Consider the following 18024-nt stretch of genomic DNA (forward strand, 5'->3'; position numbering starts at 1 on the left):
GTTCAAACCCTACAAGAAGCGAAGAAATTATCATTTTCCTGATTCATTTATTGTATTAAGTTGTTATTTATCAAGAATACATGTCACAATCATCTACTGTATAAAAATAAATAACTTCCTTAACTATTATGTGCACAAATATACATGTATACATGCATACAAACAGCTATATTCCAACATAAAGATGGACCATATCAAAAAATCTGAAACCAACTCACACAAACCAGCTGCTGGCATGAAGAATTGCTTTTTATTAGCTCTTTTCTGCTCTCCACCGCACAGCAGGACGTCTGATTTATTGGATTTTTTGATGGTTTCAAACTTCTCATTTGATGAAATGGGAGAACTAAAACTGAAGTGTTTTCCAATGAGATATGACACTGCCCTAAATTAAATATCAGATGCCTCATTTTTCACTTTATACATGACCTCGTCAAGAAATAACTTCACGCACATTTAAGCGTGCTGCAACACTGCAGGAAAATTGCGAGCATGCAGCGAGTAAGCTGACAGTTAATTGGAAGCAAGATGACACTGAACTAATCAATCACATTGATCTGTGGCTAAGTGATCCTATTAATATTAGAGTCATCTCTCCCTCTCAAATAGATGATGTGGGTACTGAACCTCTGACCAGGCTCCGGTCCTCCACTGGGCAGGACACGACACTCTGTTGCAAGGCCTCCGGCTCTCTGGCTTCTCCCCGCTGCAGTACTTGCTATGGACGGAGCGGTTGGTGCCGTCGTTGAGGCACTGCACGCAGCGAACGATCCGGATCTGAAAGCCCAGGCTGCCGCAGGTTTTGGTGCAATGCTCCCAGTCCTCCGAGATCCATCTGGATGAAACAAAGTGAGGAGATTACGTGGGGATATGTAGCAGGTTTAGCTGATTATGTAATGTTTTGTTTTTTTTAAAAGGGGGAAGAAGCATTTAGATGTAAAAGTTCTCTATTAGAAGTACAAGTCCTACACGCATAATCTTTCATGAGTAAAAGTGCTTTGTAAAATGTACTGAAAGTATCAAAATGAAAAGTTCTCGCTCTGCAGTAAAATGTCTCCTGTGATATTAAGAGATTTTTACATTAGTTTGTCCAAAGGAGTTCACAGATAGATTTACAAGTTTCTCTGTGCTTATTTGTTCAATACAGCCGTTCTAAGCGGCAGGAACCAATCCGAACAAACACAGCCGACTCCTCGACGCCTCGCTTGGAGCGAATGAGCCCTGAACACAAGATCACGATCAGCTGAGAGCTCAGTTCATCAACGAGTTAAAAACATCTTCAATCCAAAAGAATAAACAAAGCCTCTCTTTGGACTCTTGAGTCCTCAACTTCGTGATTCAATGAACAAATTAAAATGCGAATGAGTTTTGCAAAATTGATGTCAAACTATCCATGCGTCACTGCGAAGAACAATTTCATGAAACGACTCGTTAAGTGCTCCGTCCTCTGATCTCTCCGTGCCGTTCAGAGTCCCCACAGCAGGGAAGATATCTCCACCCAGTGCTGCACAGAAGCATTTGAATGTTTGTTTTCATTAATAAATACACTTGAAGTCATCCAGCAGCCTGCAGCACTTTATCTCACATCAAATCGCCTCTGATACTGCCGGTGACAGTTGCATAATTATTGTTATTCAGCCATTGTCTGGTACACCTGACTGCAGGCACATAAGCCAGTCTGACGCTGTCATATTTATCTTTATTGTATTTCACTGTTTTTCTCTCCGATGACTCAGCAGCAGATCATATCCTTTACAAATATCAAACTGAGAACTTCACAGACTACTGATAGAATTACTTATGCATCATATCAGTAAAAAGAAAAGCTCAAAGTCGGAGGGAGATGAGTCGTAGCATCGACTGGAAATCAAAGCATACGCACACTACTTCAGTCCAGATGTTAATGGTCTCCAGTGGATGAATCCTCTTGACTCTGTGATCTCCTGACTGTTCCTCTAGCGCCACCAGAGCAGGTCAAATGTTTCAAATTGTCCCGTATATTTTCATTTCCATCCACCTCCGCTGCACTTTCTGTGCCAATAAGGAAATGCTAGTATGTTAACTGAGATGGTGACCATGGGAAACCTGCTAAACATCATGTGTCACTGTGAGCATGTTAGCATGCCGATGTTAGCATTTAGCGCTAAGGGCTGCAGTGTCTAAGCAGCCGATAGCACTTTATAGACCCAGTGAAATAATGCTTTTTCAGTTGTAATCCTGGTTCCGCTCTGTTCATTTATTTATGTGACAAATATGTTTAAAAAAAATCTGAATCAGAGTATTTTTTTTCTCTCTGCAAAACGGTTGGTTAGAAACGTGTGACGACTCCTCCAGCACTGAGGGGTGTTTACAAAAAAAAACATCCAATTAAATGACTTTGGACGTCCTACCCGTCATATGAAACCCCATTTCGAGAGAGACAGGATAGAGATGTGTGTTTGGATATCAGAGGGAAAAAACTGTTTTCATTTCCAAAACAAAGAGACTGAAGTCCGACTCATTCAAGAGAATCTTTGCCAAATTGATTAATCTGCTTATTATTTTCTTGATTAATTGTTCTGTCTCTAAAATGTCAATTACAATTTCCCAGAGCCCAAGTGGATGTCATTAAATGTTTTACTTTGCTCACCCAACAGTCCAAAACCCAAATATATCCAGTATACAATAGCAGCAAATGTTAGATATCTTTGCTTGAAAGATGTCAACTAGTCAACTAAATCATTGCAGCTCTAACAAACAACCGAACGTTTTGCTGCGAGGAAACAAAAACCTGCCTTCAAATCAATTTATATCGATGTGCCTCTTTGATAAGTTTGTAGTTTCAGTTGAAGCTGAGAGCATCTAGTCCAGTTTGAAGTGAGCGATCTCTGCGAGACAGAAACCTCAGGGTTGAACACAGATCCACCTCACTAACCCGGTAATCTCTCCGCGGTGCTGTGTGGTGAGAGGCGGATTGATCCAGGTCTGAATATGTAAAGCCGTCACACTGACAGATAATCTTCTCCACCAAACCTCTGATCAGACCTCCGTCCTTCAATTCAATTCCGTAACAGACTGGGGCAAACACCAGGCATGCTTCTCTCTGGATCCTCCACAAGCTGCTTTTTAGATTATCTAACAGCCGAATAAACACTACAAACGGCTCATATGGTTGGAATTATAACTAAATGAGAGCTTGGAGGATTGTGGTGAAGATTTAAAAGTGAAACTGAAGATATACTGTGCAGAAGAAACACCTCTATTCACTCAGAAGTACTTGTGGGCTCCATGTTGCTTTTTTTTCCCCTTCACTTTTGTATCTCAAACTTTTATGGTTTCTGAAATCTTCAAAAGAAACACTCCCTCACAATATTAATACACCTGCAGTGACATCCAAACTGTTGAGGCGGTGAATAATATGAGACTTTTGAATGCAGGGAAAAAAGCAGGTACAATGATTAGAGATGAATTCAGGCTTCTCTGCAGGGCAGCAAAGAATCGAGTGTGGGATTCAGGAGCAGGAGCAAACAGCTTTGAAAGCACCGTTCTTTGTCTTTGGATAGTAATTACTTACCATTCTTCTTCTTCTACTGCTGCTAAATAAGCATGCAGCGGTGAGGTGTTTGCTAATCACAAAGCCTCAGCGCTCTGAATGCAGACGGACTCTTTCCAAACTTCTCAGAGGAGTTGAGACTCATTCATCGGCAAAGAGGAACATGAAGCTACGCACATCATTTAAAATGCAGACACACAGCTCAATATAGAAAGCTGCCATTTACAGAAGTACATTTTTGTAAATGGCAGTACATTTCCATTTTTAAGTACAAAAGGCTTTGGGCGATTTCTTTAAATCCATTCCACCCATGATTAATCTTATACTGGCATAATCAAGACATTATCACTTATATTAACATATCACCAGAACTCTTCTGTATGTCTGCCCAGAAAGACGGTGTGTGTGTGTGTGTGTGTGTGTGTGTGTGTGTGTGAGAGAGAGAGAGAGGGCATTAATATTCAACACAGGATGTGTAGATAATAGAGTATTCTTGGAATATAAAATTAGAAGCACTGAAAATTACCCAACATCAGCCACAGATGTATTTCTTTTTAAAGGGTTAGTTCTCCAAGTACAGATATTGATTATTTGTGGAGGTGTTGCGATCTAAGCCGCTGAAACTTGATACCTTTCCACATCTCTTTCTTTCTTTTTTTTTCTAGAAAGACCCATTTTTGTTACTTTTTTGAAGTTGTAATTTTTAGACGTTTTAATGACGTGTCGTATCGGGTTGTGGCAGAAATCTCGATAATAGATATCTCAAAACCAGCACGTTAACAACTGTGTAGCTTTATATAATTGGGGAAACATGTACAGTACATTTCATGATCTGTGTGAAATTACCCTTTAATAGGAAAATACTAGTTTCAGAGAGTTTGACAGGGCAAGAAACCGGTTTTAAAAACACCAAAAAATGTATCCAGATAATAGGAACCACTTTATTTTGAGGCAAAAACTGAAAGTGCACCCAAAATATTAAGTAACTAAAAAGGCGCACTCAGTAGTGTGGACATCTACGCCAGGTGCGTCTGCAACGACCGCTGTTAAAAAGTTTGATTGAATAAATAAAACCCACAACTGGCTAAATCCCCCCGTCGAGACTAAAATTGTATCACACGTGTTTATCGCTCACACGTCTCTCACTGCAATCCATGCAGATGTCAGCTTCGTCTCACTTGCAGCGTTTATTTAGTCCATTTCTTTTGACAATACGCGTGTAAACGTCAGGTTGACGCCCAATAAAAAGGCACAAAATAAATGTGTCTCTTGCCGCAGAGCATGCAGCTGAGCGGAGACGATGCACTCAGCTGTGTTGTCACTTGCGGCCCCTATCGTCTGGGGGCCGGTTAAGAGTAGTGAGTGAGGATTCAGCTATGGCAGTATCAAGGCATTAAAAGGTGTTTGGAGAAAGTGCGAGTCACTGCTCACCACGAGAGGTCCTTGAACAACAGTTTGGTGCAGCAGTCTGCAGGATTAGCCGAGGACAGACGCAGAGATTCACCCATCATGCACACTCACTCACACACACACACTTTTAATGTATTGCACAGTAATTAAACCCCTTTTACCAACCGGGTTTACACAGTTGCTGTGTGTCAGAGTAGCGTAGCGGCATCTTTTGCCGGGTAACCTGGCACGTCTACGAACGTCTGACGTAAATAGACTCTTTACACGGTCACTTTTTTACAATACACTTTTGGATCGTGGTCAATTTTTTGCAACATATTCAAGCCGGATTAAGGATTTTAATCTTTGGATGCTCAGATTCTAAGTTATCAGAGTGACGGTCTGAGTGAAAACGTACGAATGTGAGAGGACTTTCACCAGCACAATCATACTGAAGCCTGATCGTCGTAGACCAGTTTCAGGAGGATCCCTGTGAAACTATCAGCTACAGTTTGACTATCTTACCCTGTCTTTAAACTGTCTGCGACATTATTCATGCAGAGTCGTATCCCCTCTCTTTCAGGCCTCTGTGATCTCGTCCTCCAGCTCCCCCCACAAACTGACGATAGCAAGTTTTAGTCCACCTTTTAAATGACAGACTTTTTAAAAATCTCCTTTCGACCAAATGTACTGTCATAATATCCAGCTTTCCTTCCACCTCACTCCCTGATATTGCTCTACATCACCGGTACTGTAATCTTATCTTTTTCAGGCACACTGTCCCAAATTTCCTCCTTGACATTTCTCATCTCTTCTGACGGAATCTTCTCAAGTTTGCTCGAAAATTCCAGTCCTTTCCTTGAACTAAAGAATGAGAGACCGGTCAAGTCACGAAGCAAAGGTCCCGAGTCCAGCAATGATGAAAAGAAAAGCCAGCCAGCTATTGACGGAATTTGCCTTTCATTTTCAAAGGTCTGTCTCCTCACACTGACTAACTCAGACACCAAAGGGAATGTAGAAAAGAAATGTCCTCAGAGACCTCCAATGCTCTTTATATTTTATTATATTTCAATAACAGGAAAATATTTAGAAATGTTTTATGTTTTTTTCTCCCATTCGAGTAACTAAAGGAGTTCATTGGAACATACAAAACATTATTATTACATCAAAAATGCTCCATCTCTTTATGTTGAACATTATTGGATCTGCACCAAAATACTAGCTTTTACTTCCCAATGTCTCTGTGGGGGGGGGGGGGGAATGCAGTCCAGTACAAATATAAAAAAAATTTGATCGATTCACTTCTATAAGCAACATCTTTGAAACAAGACCACAATCCTCAAACTGTCACCAGCTGGCTGACATGTTGGAAAATTCCATAGATTAACTATCCAGAACACACGTGATGATGCATATTCAACATATTCAACTGCGGCGTGCAGGTCCATATATGAAAACAATTTGTGCTGGTGCTCTGACGTGGGTTCATGGTGAAGTGGACTGGCCTTCGGGAATTTCAAGAAGAATCCCGAACGGCCAATCTGCTCCGGGCCGAACCTGGTCTTAGAGATTTCATTTTTCAATTTTGTGATTTCCCTGGTTTCTGTGTGGTCGTCGGCTGTGGGCCAGCCCGTTCTCCCATCCGCAGACAGCACAGTGCAGAACTCCTGACAGACTGGGCCAATCTAATTAGGATAATAGCGGACCCTCCGAATTTGGCTTGATTCTCGTTTCTGTTTAAATATGACTGGTTCAGTCATTTTCATCGTGAACATGACAAACTGTGACTAGTGCTCCAGCTCATCTTGGCTCTTGTTTTGATTCAGTGTAGCAGGAGTCAACAAGACGTCCTAAAGTGACTTGAAGGCCATCAGCATCATCAGATTCTCTTTATACCACAAAAACTATATTCATGTTAAAATTACTGCCAAAAATATTTATTTTTTTTGTCTCGCACCCTCCAGAGGCTCGCATCACCATCTCAAAGTCTCAGTGTGTCCCTGTGTGTCATACTCTGTGTTGTCCTGAAGAGTCTACAGCCATGCTAGCAGCTGGGAGCTAACATGCTAACAGGACAATCTTAACATGCTGATGTTTAGCAGATATAATGTTCATCATCTTAGTTTATCATCTAGATGAGACACTGAGGAATCACATACAGCAGGGAGTGAATGCTTCATCCAGCATCCGATCACAGCAGCTTTACATCGCTCGCTTCTGTCTTTCTTTTTGGTTTAAAGCTCGACAGAACAGCCGGCGGGTAAACATTAGCTCACTATGTGAGGTCTTCAACATATTACGTTGCATCATCTCCGAGTAATGAATTTGCCTGATTAAGCTGAAGCCGCTTTGGGTGGATGATTTTGGCTGCAGTTCGGCATCAATAATCAGCTGAAGCATCCATTTCTTTCACCTGCAGGCCTTTTCTGTCACGGCCTGCATTTAGACTCCATCACCTCAGACGACACGTTCATTTCCTCACATTTTTGCTGCTGTTTCCAGCTCAGCTGCTACACACAGTTTAAGTTTGTTTTCACCGAAAGAGGCTGTTTTTCGCTCCCGTTATCTCGTCTTTAATCCAGTTGCCATCGCTTTTAAATGATTGGGGCCGAATTCAAAACAGGACCTCTATGATGGATCTCTCACGACACAACTCATTGCTCTCCTAACAAGTCACACTGAAGGGATGCATTGACAGAAAGTAGACCTGTCCTGGCTCCAGGCGCAGCAGATTTAAGGCTACACACAGTGTAAATCAACACTGTGCTTAGAGATTTATCGGCTTTGGCTCGATCTCCGAGGGTTTGAATCTGTCGTGTCACTAAAAGAAGTTGTAAAAGTAACATTAAGAGACAAGTTTAACTCCCGATTAATGCTGCTGCTAAATTGCAGCACAGAGGGGAATAGCTGCTGAATATATCTGAACTATTTAACACTGAATTAATGACTCCATTACGTTAAGACGTTTCCACACTAACTATAAAGTGAGGAGTCTGTGTGTCTGTCTCCTTTGCATATCTGGAGTATGGCTCATCCGATGTACTTCGGCTGGTGTATTGCTGGAGACCCAAAGGAGTGCTTTTGTTAAATGTGGTGCAGTTTAGACACCGGACATATATTAATTAAGATTAATTAATTATATTAATTAACTTCGGATAATCATGCGAAAAGTGCTCGGGGAGACTTCAGGCTCAATAACTGCAGTTCGCTCTACAACCAAACTCATCTTCACTTCCCGAAGCAGAGTATATTCCACCGGTGTGACCTCAGTGCAGCCTTTGACACCATCAACCACTCAATCCTCCTCCCCCGTCTCGAGTCCTCGATCCACATTACTCGCACAGCCCTCTCCTGGTTCAAATCATACCTCTCCGACCGCCAACAGTTCATTAGTATCAACAAATTCAAGTCTGACACATCCCCAGTCTCTCAAGGTGTCCCCCAAGGTTCGGTACTCGGCCCCCTCCTCTTCATCCTCTACCTGCTCCCCCATTGGTAACGTCGTGCACCACCATGGTCTTCATCTTCACTGCTATGCTGACGACACCCAGCTCTACATCTCCACCAAATCCGTCACTCCCACCACCCACTCCACCATTACCAAGTGCCTGACAGACAAAAAGACCTGGATCTGTTATACTAGTTCTGTATGTTTTTGGTTTGTTTCTTACTGTTATGTCATTTGTATGCCTTGTTTATATTGTTAATGCTTTTATTGTTTCGGTCTTTACCACGTAAAGTGCCTTTGAGTAACTTTTAAAGTGAATAAAAACAAATCAAATGTATTATTATTATTAATATGCCTATTTGGAAACAACCTCCGCTTACTGTATTTCACCGATGTTTCTGACAGTGAGTGACCCAGACCTGGGTGTTGGTATTAGCAGTGGTAGAAAAAGTACTGAAGCAAAGCTATTGATGATTAAAAGAGTCAAATGATCAATACCGTCCAGCAAAGGTTCTGCATTTCAATGATTACTTCAAGAGTAAAAGAGAGACCTTATAAGCACAATGTACTTAAAGTCTGTTCAAGCTGGAGCTTTCATCACTAAGATGACGCTGCATACTTTAATGAATAATAATGCATTATCATTTAATTGTTCGATTTTGTGATTCTGAATCTGCAACGTAACCAATAACATTTCAAGTAAATGTAGTACGAAAATGTTTTCCTCTGAAGTAGAAGCACACAATAGGCAGGAGGATATACAGCTCAATTGCATATTTTTGTTATTTTGGGGAACAATGAGTAATTTAGTGACATGATTGAATATTTTCACAGCTAAACATCATAATAAATCTATACTGTAGGTGTTTGGGGCCCTTTTTAATGAGGGGCCTCAGGCAGATTCAATTCAAATTTCAGATTCAATTATTATCAGGGTGGGAACATCTCAGCATTTAATTTGTCATGGGACACCAAAAGCTCACGTTTAAACTAATTAGACACTTTGAGGGTTAGCAGCTCTTCAGGGCAACAGTATCAACATTCATATTCAGTGGGAAACCAAACACAGTATTTGCATGAGTTTGTTTTAATAATATATAATATTAAAGGAACTCTGACAAATTGTTTCAAAACGTCTTCTGTGGCTCATGAGGACTGTTACAAACTGAGATGTGATTTAACAGGTAAGGCACTTTACAGACAACGAGGGTCTAATGAGCGATGCTATGGAAATGCATTATGGGAACTGTGAGATGTAGAGTTTCTGGGAATTCCCAAATAACTTCAAACTAGTGTGGGAAAAAATATTATTGCTGTTAGCAGTTTCCCTTTTTAATATGATTTAATGTTAACAAACTACTGTGACTTGAAAATAAAGAGTAGAAACACATCTTTTGGGAAATGAACTAGAAAATCGGTACGAAAATCACTGTTTTAATCTGGGCTGAATAATTACCTACTTTGAGTAGGCATGTGTGAACAGGGTGTGAAAGTGAGGACATCTTGGCCTCCGTTGCTTTAATTCTAATTCTTCATCTTTAATCTCTCTCACAAGGCCAACATCTTTATGGAAGTGCAAAACTGAGTCGCTGGAGAACAAAATTTTAACCCGCATCTCTGAATCAAATCAGTCTGTTAAAGGCTTAGCTCAAGGGTGGATTGTGTGAAATTGCACAAATGAGTTACACTTCATGACCCCGAACTTCAAGTTCCCGTTCTGCTGCAGCACCAGTTGTTTTACCTCGTACGTCAGCTGGATTATCGCTACGTCACAAGATCACGCGAGGACTGTGAGATCACAGACCACGTGAAAATCAACCTCAGGCTTCAAGTGACGCGTTTAAGATCGGTAAGCCAGCGTCCTGTTAGGAGCTACAGGCAGCTAGGGGGGCGTGGCTTAGGTGTGTGTGAGATGACTCAGAGAGGCGACTGTTGGTTGAAAACAACAATGGCGGCTCCTTAAGAGGGTTAGCGTAGATGTTGCAAAAGCATCAGTTATAGCAGAGCTGGAGAGGTTTTCTTCATTTAAAGAAGAGCAAAGAGCGACACTGAAGGCTTTACAGAACGGAAAAGATGTTTTCACTCTCCTCTCGACTTTGGCTTCGGTAAGAGTTTGATTGACAGATGGTTCATCAAATCACCTGCCACATGTTTTCGCTCTTTTTCGAACAGTTTCCACTGTTGCACGTTTTTATCAGGACTTTTAAGGTTTATGTGAAGTAATAATATAAGCAAATGATGATATGCCACTTTTTGGAGAATGTGTGAAAACTTATAATAATATACTGTTTATGAGACCATATGTGTTTGACAACGACTTCATTGTTCATAGTTTGGTACCTATCCTTTTATATTATGGGGTTTATAACGCCATTGTGGGCAATGTTGCACATCGGTGATCAGGATTCCTTTGTGGTCTTGTCTATATGCTTTTGCATTAATATGATGTAGTACTTGGATTTGTCTTTGTATTTAATTTGCTGGATTATCTACAAAGGAATTGCTTTTACACCTCAAGAGTTAAGAGACAAAACAGAAAGTGCTCGGAAATCCCAGTAAACCACAGTTTCCATCTTGATAAAACGGATTTTTAGGTGTATTTTCTCACTATTCCCACTCTACCACACACAGTGCAGTTGAAGAGAGGCTAATTCATATTCAACTCGTGCTGACAGAACCATTGTAACATTTTTTTTTTATCTTAATAGACTGCAGCTAAATCCCAGTTTGAATCTATAATCAGCACTTTGCTGTGAGACGTTGTGGAGTCTGTACTCACTGAGGCTGTGTGCAGTCCTGCAGGTTACACATTCTGCGGATGGGTTTTGGTTTCTTGTTGGCGTCGCAGTATCCCCGATGGACCATCTTGGTGTCCCCTTTCTTTCGACAGCCATACTTGGTGTACTGAAACCCTGTGATGGAAGCGACGACTTTAGCATAAACATCTTTGTGTAATCCATAAAACAAGACACTAGAAAATCTAAAGAAAACTATGAAGTATAATTCAATCAATTTTCTTCATTCTCCAGAGAGTTCCTGATTTAAATTTTGCCAATTTTAGTCAAATCTGACTTGTGTTGAGACATGGTTAACATTTAACATTTGTAAAAACATTGAGTAGCATTATTACTTTTTAAAGTATTGAAACAAGTAAAAAAAATGAGAACAAATAATAGATACCCAGCCCTACTTTTCACCTTGTTTCACACTAAAAGGTAAAGAACCCGTCATTATCTCCTGAAGAACATTTGTATCAGGCTCAAACTAAAACTCCCATTTTTTTATATGTACTTTTGAATACTGCGTCGATACCAAACACCTCATTCAAACAGAAAATACACCGCAAAGATGGCATCCATTGACTCAGATCGCTCCAATTTAGGAGTCTCGTAAAGTTACTGAAACCTACCCACTAAAACACCACTGGGGCTAATTATGTTAGCATCCTATTATATGTGGCAACATAATCAGACATGCATAATACTTAAAAAAAAATCTGGTAAAGATGTTTACTGACAAGAAAATAATAGCGATTCACTGCTTTTAAAATTCAAAAAGAAAATAGGAACTAATAAAAACATTTGATCCATCATACATCCTGCTGAGAAACAATGATTTACACAGTGAAGGGCTCCCTAATTGCAACAAGAGCGGTGAGTGTAATCTTCAGACAATCATATGAATTATTTCTCTCTATTGTTTTCTAATTTGATGGTAATTTTTTCCATTACCTCCAGCACAAGGCTTGGAACAGGGAGACCAGCTCTTCAGAGCCCACTCGTACGTGTCCTCCTGGATCACATTGTTGTTGTTGACAGGCACCGAATCTTCATGGATGATGTACTTGTACATTAAAGTAGACCGTGTTTCATTGTCTTTTGGTATAATCTGCAAACAAAGGGGGAAAAAAGCACATTGGCATTAAAGCATCATATTTGCATTGAAATACTCAAAGTGTATATTTGAATTTCAGGAAAAAAGGGAAAAATTGCAGCAGCAGCTTCCATCATGTGGACTGGAGTCTCAGTGATGATCATTACCGGCCGTCAATAGGAGACGGTAATTAGTTGAAGGCAGGAATTATCAGACATTTGGGGAGTTCACGCACAAGACTAAAGCATTGATCTGCTGTTTCCCTCTGGATCAAGTACTGCAGGAGTTCAGAAACAGAAACCTATAAACAGGTGTTGGTGTTGTTCGTGGGTTTAAGGGAGGATTGATACACAGATATTACTTATTAGTGCATACAGTAACTGGAAATTTAGGCTGATGTACAGTATATTTGTAGGCCAACCAGGAAGTTAACATCGCACTGGTTCCCTCGAGGAAAAGCCAATAGGAAAATGAGCTCTGTGGAAAACAGACGGTTATGATACTTACACGTTTTGTTTCGCGAGATCATCTTCACAAATGAACATCACTTTTATGATTTTTGAAGCGAGAATGCAATCCCAGATGTAAAAAGCTAACGTTCGGCTATTAACAAACTACGCTACGTTAGCATGAGCGCGACTTAAAGGGAGAGACAAAGAGTGGAAGAGAAGGTGAACGTTTTTTATAACCCGCACCCACCGAACCCCTTATGAAAGTCGATCCGCACCGCCAAACCCGCACAAATATGTGTTAATCAACCACCCAAACCGCCTGCTTTATGCATTATAGCATAACAGGACTGAGGTGGGAGACGAGGACAGAGACAAGAGGACTCGAGAGCTGAAGTGTGTGTGTTTGATATTTGAGAGAGAGACAGACACAGAGAGAGAGAGAGAGAGAGAGAGAGAGAGAGAGAGAGACAGACACAAACAGAGAGAGAGAGAGAAAGAGAGAGAGAGACAGACACAGACACAGAGAGAGAGAGAGAGAGAGAGAGAGAGAGACAGACAGACACAGAGAGAGAGACAGACAAAGAGAGAGAGAGAGAGAGAGAGAGAGCGAGAGACAGAGACAGAGAGAGACAGACACAGAGAGAGAGAGAGAGAGAGAGACAGAGAGAGAGAGAGAGAGAGAGAGAGAGAGAGAAAGAGGAGGAGAGAGAGACAGACACAGAGAGAGAGAGAGAGAGAGAGAGAGAGAGAGAGAGAGAGAGAGAGAGAGAGAGAGACACATGAGAAGAGAAGATGGATTTTTGCACTCAATGTTTCTGTAATATATTGGTAACTTAGTGTACTTGGAGCGCTGCTTTGTCCCTTTTTAACCCGCTCACCCAAACCAGTGATATTTCCTGGTAAGCTCCGCCCAAACCTGCCAGACCAGCGGGTTGTGGACCGACCCGCGCACTACTACTGTGCATGTAATGTGTGGAAACTGTACGTTTCCTGTGTGCACTTTGAAAGGACACTATGCATGAAACGTAAATCAAGTTTGACACAGCCTCCTGGATGGAAGTCCTGTCTTTGGCTGTTTGGAAACAAGCTCCTCAGATAGATGCATTAGACAGGGGGAGCGATTGTGAAACAAAAAAATATGTATTTTAATTTTGGATACATTCGATACTGTATGAAATGCATGCTGTAGCATTAACATGCAATTCAACTTCAGTTGGACTGTCAAATATTCGTTATCGATTTAATTTAATTTCTGTATGAAGTTTGCAGATTCATTTCACATGAAATCATTTTTATATGCCGTCTTCCTCCAACATGCACTTAAATTTAAGTTTAACACACATTTAATGGTTAATCGTTATTGATCCATCAGTGAAGTGGTAGCAGTTGAGGTGACTCACTAAATACCAGAGATTTATGAGTGAGGAATAATAAACGCCTCAGGACTGTAACGTTTGATTTCATTTTCGAAGCAGATCTGCTTTGTGATGTAACGACTTATTTATATCCTCCACTTCCTGCCAAATTAAATACGTATAATTATCTGAATGATTCACCAAAGAAGCACAAAAACAAGACTGCCTCTCCACTTCTTTTAAACTACTCCTCTGCTCCTCATCTAATTACATTGCTTTTCAGAAAAATAGTGTTTATGGAAAAACTATCAATGAACTTCAGTCAGATCTGCAGTTCTCCTCAGTGTGAAACTAAATGTTTTTAATTATCACAATATGGACGAGTTTGTCTCGCGCATGAACGGCAATTTAGAAAACGCCACTGATGTGACACGTAACAAGTTAGAGCCGGCGTCCCTGAGGGAAAAACAATAATGTGTAAGGAGGAAAAGAAAGGTGAGAATGTGTGTGTGTGTGTGTGTGTAAGCTCAACAAACCCTGAATACAAATTAAAAAGTATTACAGACATTAATCAAAGATGACACAACGGCTAAACAGAATCAGAACAGAAACATTAATAACCCTCGTCTTAATCCTGCCCGCTGTATCATTTAATTAATTCTGTGGCGCAACGGAAAGAAAGAAGTCTGAAACCTTTGAAGTTTCCACTTTATAGTCAAAATGATTTCATGATAGAAGAAAAACAGATTAGTTCTTATTCTATAGCATTTTGGTGGATTATAAATAATAAGTGCCAAGGGGGAAATAAAAAAATCTGATTTTTCAGTTTTCTCTGTGTCCGTTTTTTGTCTGCTGCTGGCTTTGGCTTTATTAGGAGTTGTACTCTTTCTGGACCTGGGGGGACTTATTAAATGTTGTAGGAGAAACTGCTTTTTAAAAAAACTGGTTGAATAGTGTTGGAGAAAAATAACTTTTAGAATGATCAGTTCTTATTGTTTAACATACAAGGCTCCATGAAGTCTGGGGCTCCTGTGTGAACTCTCTTCACACTTGTTATCCTCAGATGTTCCTCGTTTAGCAGTCGCTGTGACCTTCTGTAAGGGGCGATTGTATATCTTACTAAACGTCAAGATGACGTTTGCTTGTGCGGAAGGGGCGAGTTCAAGACATGTCACGCAGCTTTATGCAAATGATTCTGTGCAAACGCACTTGTGTGTTATTCGAAGTATAAATATCAGAGACTCAGAGACAGACCTCTGAGCAGCCTTGATACATAACTTGTATGTGTTTAAATGTCGGCTTCGAGTGAATTTCTAACAACAGCCCTTACCATTATTGGACATTGAATATGTAACATTCCTGGCTTCATCTGTCTGTTGAAGTGCCTTTTCTCATTCAGACAGTTGTGTCCATTAAGTAAATGTAACGCCATGGCTGTAATCAGACTCGACAGCGATGACTTAAAAAGTTAAGATATGAAGGAAGACGATTTTCTTCTGTTTGCTCACACGCTTTATCACTATCTGATACATTTTCTGTCTCTCTTCACTGCGCTGAGTCAAATATGGCTTACTGCTCCAAATGCGGATTTAATTAAATCTTAATTCTTCTTGACCTTATCCTGGCCTTTGAGACAGTGGAACAACATCTCTTCAGAAAGAAAACCATGTTGGTGTGAGTGACGTTGCGCTGGATTACTTTTGTTGCAGTTGAAACAGATTCAATCAGTCGACGGAAAGCTTTTCAGCAAGTCAACTAGCTCAAGCTTCTTATTTCAAAGTGAACATTCGTGGTTCAAGCTTTTAAATGAGAGAACGAGTTCACTAGAATTAGAAGCGGGAGTAAATCCACAATCCTGCTTCTGTATTGTGAACGGGCAGCTGTGCATAAGAGCGCGGTTAACTCTGAGTTAACTCGTTCACTATCACATTCTACATTTCTACAGTTAATAAGGAGATGTTGGGTTTGGGTTCTGATCTCTACCAGCTGTGATAAAAGCAACTAACAGTAACTCAGCAGGACAACAGAGAGCAGCTGCTTACAACAGAAGTGAACATATGAATGTAAATCTTTGCTGGGCTTCGCTGGCTGCCCGTCAATTTTGGATTGATCTTATTGCTGGTTTTGAAAAACATTGCACGCTCACACTCCTTCCTGCGCTGCATCTATGATTTTAAACTTAAAAGAAAGAAAAAAAAAAGCTGTTTGGAAAAGTTAACGATTCCTATTTCATTGTTTAAATGATGAGATTTATTAATTCAAATCTACAGACAGCGATAGCAAAATAATGACAATTGGTCTGAACTAGATGGCTGACCTGCTGCTTTTCACACAGTGTTTGCTGTCAACTTTCAGATGAATTCAAATATGAGCTTTGACAGAGGAGGAGGAGTTATTACCAGAACCACAACGGGGTCGTGCAGAGGTCCGTCAGTGTGCAGCGTCTCCACCTCGTCCTCGATGATGTAGTTCCACTCCACGCCCAAGTCGATGAAGCTCCTGGACATGACCTCCTCTCCTTTTCCGTTGAGGATGTAATGCCCCGTCGCCTGGTTCTTGATTGCTGTAATCAGTCATTTGGTTATGAGCCACCGACAAAGAAACGACTTTACTCTATCAATTACAAAAGTTCTGAATTATTCACAAGGATTTAAAAAAAAATTAAGAAGCTAAAATTGTGGTCTCAAATGTGTGATTCATGGAACCCCATGGCATTCACGGGCAATGATTTTAAAACTGAAAAATGTCTGACTCTGTGCTATAATTCATACAACAGGCTGCCAAACTTCTAATATGATGAAGCGTCTCAGAAATGAGAGGCTGAAATGAAAACGGCCATGTTTGCCAGCTGCTTTGAATAAATCTGATGCATTTAAATGCAAATGAGTTACAATTAGGGGAGGCTCAAACAACAGGGGTCATTTCCTCTGGTGCTCAAGTCTTACACTTCCGCCTGCATGACGCTGAGCGAGAGAAAGGAAACAGCTTTGTCTTTTAGCAGCAAAATTACATCAAACTTGTATTTGATGTCTCGCCGGTTCATTTAACAGCAAACATGAATCAAACTTGACTAATTGAAGCTCATTCTAATTATTTAGAACTTTTTGTATTTTACTTATTTTCTGTTCAACTGTTAAATCCTGCTTGCATGAGAGAATTACGTTACAAAATTATGTTTTTTAGCATTAGTCACTTAAACACAAAGACATGGGAAAATAGGGTCCAGGTTTCAAAATACCAAAGTTACTCTTTAAACTGTCACAATCAGGTAGAACCATGAACTTATTGTACATCTGCATCAGGTTCTCTAGGGATGACCTGCATCTCATGTCATCAGTGAGCAAAGTTTAGCGTTAGAAAAGTCCCTTTCCTTCTTTAAAAGCTGTGTCGTGAATTGAAGTCATGATCACTTTGACAGGAATGCAGAACGAACAGCAGGAAAACTTAGTCTAGCCACGAGTCTTAGAAGTGTGTAAGCAAGTGAGAAACATCTTCAAAGTGATCCATCAGCACATGTCATTTCACAGATAATGACAGTGACAGGAAGGATGGATGCTGTTTACAAAACTACAGCAGAGGAAACATGATTTGATGCTAACGAGATTCATGAAGAGCCAGATGTGCACCGCTGATGAAATCTTTATGGAAAGACTTTTTTGTTGTTGTATCTTTACACTCCAGGTTCTGCGATGGAAAGTAAAAAAAAAAAAATCGTTTTGGTCAAAATAAAGCGTACCAGACGAACATCAAATACTGATTGATGCTTTGTGATGATGGAGGGACATCCAGTGCTCTCCTGAAGCTCAGAGCCAATATTCCATAACTCTCTCTCATAGTCTCTCTCTCTCTCTGGGCCTTTCAGCTCCATGATAACGAGGGACAGCGATTCATCACAGGACATTACAGCTGTCTCCACAAAGTGTGGAAACGTACTTTTAGGGTATTCTGGGGGATCAAAAACTGTCAGAAGTTGTC

At 40.5% G+C, this 18024-nt stretch overlaps 1 protein-coding gene across 1 annotated transcript in view; it reads right to left on the bottom strand.

Moving 5' to 3' along the window:
* The window catches only part of adamts3 (ADAM metallopeptidase with thrombospondin type 1 motif, 3), a 135581-nt gene that overhangs the window by 8008 nt on the left and 109549 nt on the right, over nucleotides 1–18024 (bottom strand). Inside the window, exons 19-22 of the mRNA XM_068720918.1 lie at nucleotides 16449–16612; nucleotides 12101–12257; nucleotides 11149–11281; nucleotides 628–835 (exon numbers count right to left, since the gene is read on the bottom strand). Of these exons, the coding sequence (XP_068577019.1) occupies nucleotides 628–835; nucleotides 11149–11281; nucleotides 12101–12257; nucleotides 16449–16612 (662 nt within the window). The remainder of the gene's footprint in view (nucleotides 1–627; nucleotides 836–11148; nucleotides 11282–12100; nucleotides 12258–16448; nucleotides 16613–18024) is intronic.

Source organism: Cebidichthys violaceus, unplaced genomic scaffold (genome assembly GCF_023349555.1).
Source record: "Cebidichthys violaceus isolate CVI_PGR_0920_01 unplaced genomic scaffold, fCebVio1.0.p SCAF_26, whole genome shotgun sequence".
NCBI classification, from domain to species: domain Eukaryota; kingdom Metazoa; phylum Chordata; class Actinopteri; order Perciformes; family Stichaeidae; genus Cebidichthys; species Cebidichthys violaceus.